Raw genomic sequence first — 8,624 nt, forward strand, 5'->3', positions numbered from 1 at the left:
GCAAAAACCTGATTCAAAAGAGTTCATGAGAAAATGGGGCGGGGCGAGAGGCAACAACTACAGACAACCCCTGTAGGGAATTCTGCTGTAAAGAGGACAAAGAAGCGGGCGGCGGTCCCGGGGGAAAACAGGATCCAGAGACCCTATTCTGAAAAGATGGAGACAAGGGCAGCATGTGTGCGTGAGGCTGGGAGGGAGCCGGTGGAGAAAGTTGACGATGCTGGAAAGGCTGAGGAGTCCGCTAACACTCTCCTAACCTTCAAACAGCACGCTGACGTTGCCTGTTCACCTTGTCCCAACCCTAGACGCCACTGCTCACCTTCCAGTGGGGTCACAGGAGTCAGGGGCTCACGTGACCCTCATCTCCCTCCTGCTTCCTTGCCAACATCCGCCCAACACGTCCTGTTGTCCCACTGCCCCGACACACCACCATTTTCATTTATCGATTGCCACCTCGGTATCCTTAACTTCCTCATCTATCAGCTTATATAGCATTTCTTGATTCTCTACTTTATATAATGAGAGTATTCACACCTGTACCCTACCCACTACATGTTATTCAGCTTGGCATACTACACTGGACAATGGCAATGCTCACAACAATCGAACCTCAGCAACTTGGGCCATGCTCTGCTTCTGGGAACCAGGCTGAAGAGCAGGGTGGAGGTCTGAGCCAGGGATCTGAATTTGGGAGTCAGCATCATTAGAATGCAATGCAAACCCCAGGGCCTGAGCGAGATCACCAAAATAGTGAGTGTAGGTGGAAAGACAAGATCACGGTCAAGATCATTTTTTTTTAAAGATCTATTTATTTATTTGAGATGTAGAGTTAAAGAGAGAGAGGGAGAGACAGAGGGACAGAGAGGTCCTCCACCCACTGGTTCACTCCCCAAGTGGCCAATCCAAAGCCAGGAGCTTCTTACAGTTCTCCCATATGGATGCAGTCCTTGGGCCATCTTACATTGCATTCATCCTCCACTGCTTTCCAGGCCATAAGCAGGGAGCTGAATTGGAATGCAGCAGCCGAGACCTGAACCAATGCCCGTATGAAATGTCAGTGCCACAGACAGAGGTTTAACCTACCACTCCATAGCACTGGCCCCAAGGAGATCATTCTTGTGAGAGAGAGAAAAGAACAATGACAGAATCTCACAATGCCTCTAACCGCGTCTGTTCAGCATGGCATATGTCACTTCCATGTATACTCAACTGGCCAAAGCAAGTCACACTGCCAGGCTGGGTATCCGCGGGCAAGGGAGGAAGTATTCTCCTCCTGCGAGAGGTGGGTCAGCCACAGAGCACCGGGTGGGTGTGCACAAGCCCCTTCTCTCCTCTTCCAGCCTCCAATTTCTACAACCTGTGCTTTTCACATCACACTCTTAAGGTAGAAAATCCTTACATGTCCCTTTATGGCTATTCTTAAATCACTTCCAATGCTTTGTTGTTGGATGGAGAAGCTGAGAAGTACTGAGCAGTATTTCCATTACTATGACTAAGCAGACATTCCTTCCTGCAGAGCCAAAGACCCGCGGGTGCACCACTGTCCCCGTGACACAGACCTGATTCACTTGGGAGACCCGTCCGTACATTCCACTGCTCAGAAGCAGGCCATGTTTCGGATCACTTCGTATTTGTGCTATGCCTTTTAGGAAATTGTTTTTTGTTCTCCTGAACTTTCCAACTACCTTTCTTCTTTCTTCTTGATAGAAGAAACAGGTGTCTTCTGCACCGTATCTATCACCCAATACCCTCCAAATTCCTTCTCACAGCATTTAGTGTTTAAAATCTTTCTCTTCTTAAAGACTGTTGATCTTCTAATGCAACTGAGCAGGTTGCCACACTATGGCATCTTAATGTTTGTGCATGAGCTTTTGTCCTTACTGTAATTCCTAGTCACCTTGTTTTGCTTGCTTGCTTGCTTAATTTTCTGCAGTGTCCCCGCAATACTCTGCTCAGTGGAATGGGATCTTCTCACGCCATGCTCAGAGCTCTCTCTGCTGGAGCCCTCCATCCCCCCACTCCAGTGAAGACTGACTGCCCTCCAGGCCTGCTAAACAATTTATCCTGGGGTTGCTCTCCACGGCTGCCCTGAATAGGACTCTTTCCCGGATCTCATATCTTCTTTCTTGGTTTACTCCCTTACTTTGCTGAAATACATCTTCAAGTAGCTTCCTTAAAAAGCTTGAAAGGCGATTGTTTGGCCTACCCATAAAGATGCTAGCTAGGATGTCTGTGTTCCATATCAGGGTACCAGAGTTTAATGCTTGACTCTAACTCCTGATTCCAGCTTCCTGCTAATGCAAACCCTGAGGGCAGAGAGTGATGGGTCAAGTAGCTGGGTTCCTGCCACCTATGTGGGAGCCCCAGATTGAGTTCCTGGCTTCTGGCTTTGGCCCTGACCCTGGCACAACCCCAAGTGTTGCAGGCATTTGGAAAGTGAGCCAACAGATGGAAGCCTTCCTTTGTTGCTGTAGATTCGTTCTGAGAGGAGAAGCGTGGTAGGGGCAAGCGGTGCAGAGTCACCACACAGACCCCAGGAGTTGGGTGAAAGCAGGCCAGAGGCGAGCAGCCTGCAGACTCATTTATTTCAGTTGGTACAGCTGCTTAAATAGCCCCTGGCAACCAATCTGGTCAAGGGGCGGTTTATGCCCTAACCAATCACACCCTGTTGCCAGGCAGTTTCTGAAGCCATCCAATCACAGCCTGTTGCCAGGCAGGCTCTGTTGCTAGCAGCCATCTTGGCATGGCCTTCTCATTCCACCACATTTCTCCCTTTTCGTTTATTTTTGAGCAACGGGAGGCATGATCCTTGGCCATACCATTGTTGGCCCCGTTTCCATGTGGTCTCTGTATGCGACTGTGCCTGTATTAGGTTGTCTCCCAGGGTATCTTACCCATTATTGACTAACCAGCACTCAAAATGGGAGACCATAGGAGTGCTTGCTCAGATGGGGGTAGGAATGAGGAACAATGGTAATCATGAATGGCATGACTGCACACAGGCTGTGAGCCGTTTGAGTGGCTGACAGGAGCTAAGTGGGGTATAAAACAGTAGCAGATGTGGCTATGGGCAGTGCTGCTCTTAAACATTGGCAACAGGCTGTGACTGGTTAGGGCATAGACTGCCCCTTGACCAGACTGGCTGCCTTGGCTATATAAGCTGCTGTACCAACTGAAATAAACGAGTCTGCATGCTGCTCACCTCTGGCCTGCTTTCACCCAACTCCCGGGGTCTGTGTGGTGACTCCACACCTCTTGCCCCCACCATGTTCCTCCTCTCAGAACGAATCCACAGCAACATCTGGTGCCCAATGTGACTGAGACAGCATGTTGGACACAGTGAGGTCCCCACTTGATTTCAGCAAGTAGGCCCGTTGGTGTTTTGTTGTGCTGTTCGGTTCTGTGAGGGTGAGCACAGAACCCCCTCCTACGACCCTTTCCTTGTTCTTGTCCTCGGTCGAAGTGACCCCAGGTTAAGCACATACAGCCCAGAAGCGTAACACTGCTTCTCGGCTCCTCCTACTTTCAGATCGCCCGGTGAATTCACATAAGGGACTGATCATCCCCAGAATTCGGAACCAAGTCATCTTCTCTCACTCGAGAGAGGTGACGCTCTGGAGACACCGTGTGGGCATATGGCCTTGACCTAACAAATCAAGGAAGTCCCCCACTAAGCACAGGACATACATATGATTCGATACACCACTGTCTGTTCATCTAACGTAGGGAACCCCTGCATAATGCCATCAGCTGCTGAGGTGCTAGGAATTTGTTTTGTTATGGCAGCAGTGCTGTGCGTGTCTTTCTTTTGGCTAAAGTTGGCATGGCCTTCTCATTCCACCACATTCCTTCTCTGTCTACCTCTCTACCTTTCAAACAAAGTTTTAAAATATCATTTTAAAGATTGAGTAGAGTGGAAACCTCCTTGGTTCTTGCATCGTCAGACCTTCCTCACTTACGTATAAAATATATGCATAGGACCAGATAATGTTTAATGCCTATTTCCAGAGTATAGTTCTAGTCAATATGTATTCATTTAAAACATATTACTTCAAGGAGAAATTTGAAGTAGTTGCATCTCTCACAGACTTTACAATCTATGTGGGAGACAAAGACCAAAGTCTACAATGCAAGAGATGCAGCTTGTGATTCATTGCCAGTGCAAGCCCTGGGGACAGAGGAAAGAGAGTGGAGCTGAGCCAGACTGTGGTGCCTGCTGGGGCAGCAAGACTCACGGAGTGCCAGAGAGCAGGCAGTACGCTAGGGGTAGGTTAGAGGTTCATGTCATGCTCTCCAGTGGATTAATGGCCAACATTAGTGTGATGGAGTGGTTCACGGTCAATGGAAGTTCTCTCTCCCGCTTTCCCAGTTACTATCTGAATCATCACCATGTTTGTCCCACCAAACGCAGAGAGAGATAATTTTTACATCTGCAAGTGTAATTAAACTTAAACCTCTGATCAGTGGACAAGCTCTCTGGCCATTTTGGGGCATAACAGCAAACTTCCATAGTGTGTAAAAACAACTCTGTAAATGCAGGCACATGCCGTTCTTGTTGGAACCGGAAGGTGCCACCAGCCAGCTTTATCGGTGGAGCTATGTGGAACAGAACCGGGGGTGATCTTCACAAGCACGTGTTTTCAAAAACTTGCTCATTGTTCCAAGGAGGAGACAACATGATCATAAATCACTTCTTCCCATCCCCTCCCCAGGAGAGGAAACATCCCTCTTATGGTAAGATACGAGTATCATCCTGACGGCACTGCTGCTTGGATGGTGAAGGTACTGGAAGCTTCAAGGGCAGGGTTTCTCCACGGTAGGTCCTGCAAACTAGATGGACCTGACACACCTACATCAGAGCAAAAAAGGTGCCTTCATCCAGCCCAGTGCCTGTTCGCTTGCTCTCTCTCATCCAATTTGCAAATAAGAAGAGCACATGAGGGTACAGCAATCTATGTCACCCTGTTTTCTTCATCATCATCCCCAGTGGCTGGCGTCAGCTGGGTGCCTGTGTTGGTCCAATGAGTGAATGAACTGAAGGAAGCTGCATTTCATCAATGGGCAAAAGCGGTCCTGAACAATCAGTTATCACAGGAGCTTCCAACCAGCCAGGAGGGCTTGGAGGAGTGGATCTCGGCCAAGGGGAAGGTTTCCAAGAGCTGAGGCTGTTCATACCTCTTGGGAGGATGAGGGGACCAAAACACGCTTGCAGGGTTTGCCTGGGCTGCTGTGCTGGCCCCGACTGCACCGCAGGTGGAGAGCTGAGCAGAGACACACAAGTGGTCCCAGAGGGCTGTGTTCATGCTGCCACTGCCGCAGCAAGCCCCACCCAGAGACCAGAGATGGGCCCAGTGCTCAGCTCTGCAGAACAAAGTGCAAGACAGAGCTTCCTGGGTGCTCTGCACAATCCCATTTCACCCTCCCAGCAATCTGGAGAGATAAGTGTCCCTGACTTACAGATGACAGGCACTGCCAAGGGCCAGGAACCCGGCCCCTCCATCCTGCAAGGAGAGGAGCAGGGCCCTGGACAGCCAGCACAGCCTGCAGCAGCAGCCAAAGCAAAATGAGAAATACACCTGCAGTAGGTCACTGAAAAATCCCGTCTGCACACCCACGGCTCACCTGTTTCATGCCTTTTGTAGTTTGCTTATTTTCTCTTGCTGCTGGTTTCTTAGACAGCTTTTAGTTGTTTGCTTGTTACAAATATCCCACAGGGTTCTGATCTAATAAAGGGAATTGTGAAGTAGGGAATGCTGGATGCCCAGGGCAGTGGATCCAAGGTAAGAGGTCAGATGGGGTGAGACCCAGGAGGGCATGCACAGGTGCACAGCAGGCAGCAGGTATCCCACAGGAATGACCCAGCAGCAGCAGTCTGGTACAGCCCCTTCCACCTGGCACCAACGCATTTGCTTTCTCAAAAGACCATAGAGTAGCATTTACTTCCACATTTGAGAAGGCAAAAATACATATGTATGAAATAAGGCACATCCAGCCTCAGGATCTTCACATGAGCGCTGACAGCAGTTTCCTTTTACTCCAGCAGGTGGAAATTCCTGCACCACCAAATTAACATCAGCTTGCATCCTGGCAGGTCTCACTGTGCACAGAGCCGCCAGATGACACCAGGGTGGGCTGGGGGTGGGGGTGGGGGGCAGGCTGCTGGAGGCAGCCTGGAGGTGCAAGCCCAACCCAGACGACCTGGCTTAACTACTCGGGAAAAGGATGGGGGACAGAAAGGGCAGCAGGCAGGGAAAGCACAGGTCCTGCGTGGGAGGGAGCGGCCTGAGCTGTACCCTGCACTGCAGCAGCAGAGGCTGGCGAAGAACAGGGCCGTGAGAAAGGCCAAAGTCCAACGCTAAACCACTTCCAGCTGACCGCAGCTCCTGGGAACTTGAGCCCCACGCCGGCAACCAGCTCCTCAGCAGGGGCAGGCTTTCTCCCGGAGACGCACAAGGGGCGTCCGCCCGGCCGGCTCTGCGCAGGAGTGGGGGGCAACTACCAGCGCCCGACTGGCGGGTGGCAGGCAGGTGGGCTGCAGGGGAGGCGGCCGGCCCAGCGGGCGGAGGTCTGGGGGTGGGGTCGGAGGAACGAGAGGCAGAACACTTCGCATCCCCTCTCTCCACTGGCCCTTCAGGCACCTCTCTGTGCCGGGGCTTCTGTCTTAAAATGTGGGCGCGGATGCCACCAGAGCCCCTCCTGGAAGCCAGGGTCCGACACAGAATTACAGCGGCGCGATCTCCACTTTTCTTGCGGGGTCACCTGTGGCCAGGCCCGGTCAAAACTCACGCAGTCATCGCCCACGCCCTCGGCGCCCTGCGGGGGTGCAGGCACCCGGCGACGAGATGGAGAAGACTGGCCAAGGAGTGCTCTGCCCCTCGGTCCGCACACGGTGTACGCAGGGACGGCTGCAGGGCGTCCCCGCTTCTCCCGCCCACCGACTTCTCGGTCATCGCCTCCGCGACCCCGCAGCTCCCCCTCCTCTGGTCCCACGCCCTTCGCGCAAAGCCGAGCGCGACGGGGAGAAGCGGCGGAATCTCGGCGCCTGGACGGGAGCCTAGCCCAGGACCGAGAGAACCGTCCGGAACGCCGCCTGCAGGCTCTAACAGGCCCGCAAAGTTTCCAGCTCTTCCGGGTCCGGCTATCCCGCCTGCGGACCGGGATCCCCTCGTGGCCTCTCCCTCTCCCGGGCGCCCACTCCGCGCGCTCTGCCACCTACCCGGGGGCGCGGGGAGCGCGGCCGGGCGCGCGCGCGCGCGGGCACCGCACTTGCCGCGGGTGGGCGTCCCCGGGGAGTCTCCCGCCGCACCCACCCTTCCTTGGCCTCCGTCCCGCCATGGGCCGGGGCCGCAGGGGTGGCGGCCGCCGCGACTTACCCAGTCCCGGCACGAAAGTGTTGAGGAAGAGGCAGATGACGGCCACGGGGAAGGGCATGTAGGGGATGGCGGCGCGCAGGGGGCCCTTCTTCTCGCGGACTTGCACCACCACCCCGCTGGACGAGGACGCCCCCCGGGGGTCTGCCGCCGCCACCGCCGCCGCCGCCGCCGCGGTCTCGGGGTCTTTGTGCGAGGGTTCCATGGCCGGGCGCGCCCTCCGCGGGCCGGGCTGCTGTGCCGGGACTGGCCCCGGCTCCCAGAGGCGGACGACGACCGGCTGCGGGCTCCGCGCTCCCGGCTCCGCGCCCAGCTCCGGCGGCCGGCGTGCTCCGTGTGCGGCGCGGCTCGCGGAGAATGCCGCCCTCCCGCGTCCCCACGCGCCCGGCCCTCTGCCGCGCGCTCCACCGCGCTCCCACCTCCCCGGCGGAGGGGCGGGGAGGGCGGCGTGACACCCGGCAACAGCGCTCCGACGCCCCTCCCCGCCGGGCCCCTTCCCCGCCCTTCTCTCCCCACCGCCCCTCCTTCCCGCCCCAATAACTATTAAGAAATGGAAAACCAGGGCGAAAGGAAGTGGACGAAGACGCGAAAGGAGCTGGTTGTCCAGGTTCTGGGAGGGAAACACACTCCCGGTCCTCCCCAGACAGGTGCACCGGGCACCTTGGCCCAGGAGCACCCCGAGGTGGGGGTGTGAGTTCGGCTAGCACTGTCGGGAAAGCCCCCAAGGCTGGGTCCATTAATCGGGGCCAGGTACTGAGCAGCACCCAGTAGGCCCTGTATTCGTTCTGATTTCAGTGAATTGGTTTCCAGTCACGGAGGAGGTGCAGTTCTGGGGAGGATCGATAACAGAACTGCAAGCAGGGGACAGCTTTTCAAAGTCCAGGCCAGGTCTCCTTTAACAGGGGACACACCCTACCACACACGCGGGAAAAGACCGCGCCCGCCGCGGGGTTAGGGGTGATGCAGCCGAGCATCCCCTGCCCAGTGCTGGGAGAGGAGGGGCGGGGGAACCTGGGTCTTCCCTGTGCCCGACGTAGCGGTGCCCGAGCCCGCGAGGACACAGCGCCGTCTTGTGTCGATGACGCGGCAACTGGCAGAAGCAGAAGGATCTGCAGATGGCCAAGTGGGCAGCGCGAAGCTCCGTGCGCGCGGGGTTGGATTTCTCAACAGTGCCGCCGGCACCTCCGCACCTGGGGAAGGTAAACATGGAAAGGCAGCTGCCTGGTAGGTTAGCAGGCAAAGAGCTGCATCCTT

The 8,624-nt window shown here is 55.2% G+C and overlaps 1 protein-coding gene across 1 annotated transcript in view; it reads right to left on the reverse strand.

Moving 5' to 3' along the window:
- Window positions 1-7,812, reverse strand: part of STUM (stum, mechanosensory transduction mediator homolog) — a 61,047-nt gene extending 53,235 nt beyond the window's left edge. Inside the window, exon 1 of the mRNA XM_008268339.4 lies at window positions 7,374-7,812. Within this exon, the coding sequence (XP_008266561.2) occupies window positions 7,374-7,575 (202 nt within the window). The 5' untranslated portion in view covers window positions 7,576-7,812. The remainder of the gene's footprint in view (window positions 1-7,373) is intronic.
- Window positions 7,813-8,624: the final 812 nt, after the last annotated feature.

The sequence above is a fragment of the Oryctolagus cuniculus genome, chromosome 13, assembly GCF_964237555.1.
Source record: "Oryctolagus cuniculus chromosome 13, mOryCun1.1, whole genome shotgun sequence".
Taxonomy (NCBI): Eukaryota; Metazoa; Chordata; class Mammalia; order Lagomorpha; family Leporidae; genus Oryctolagus; species Oryctolagus cuniculus.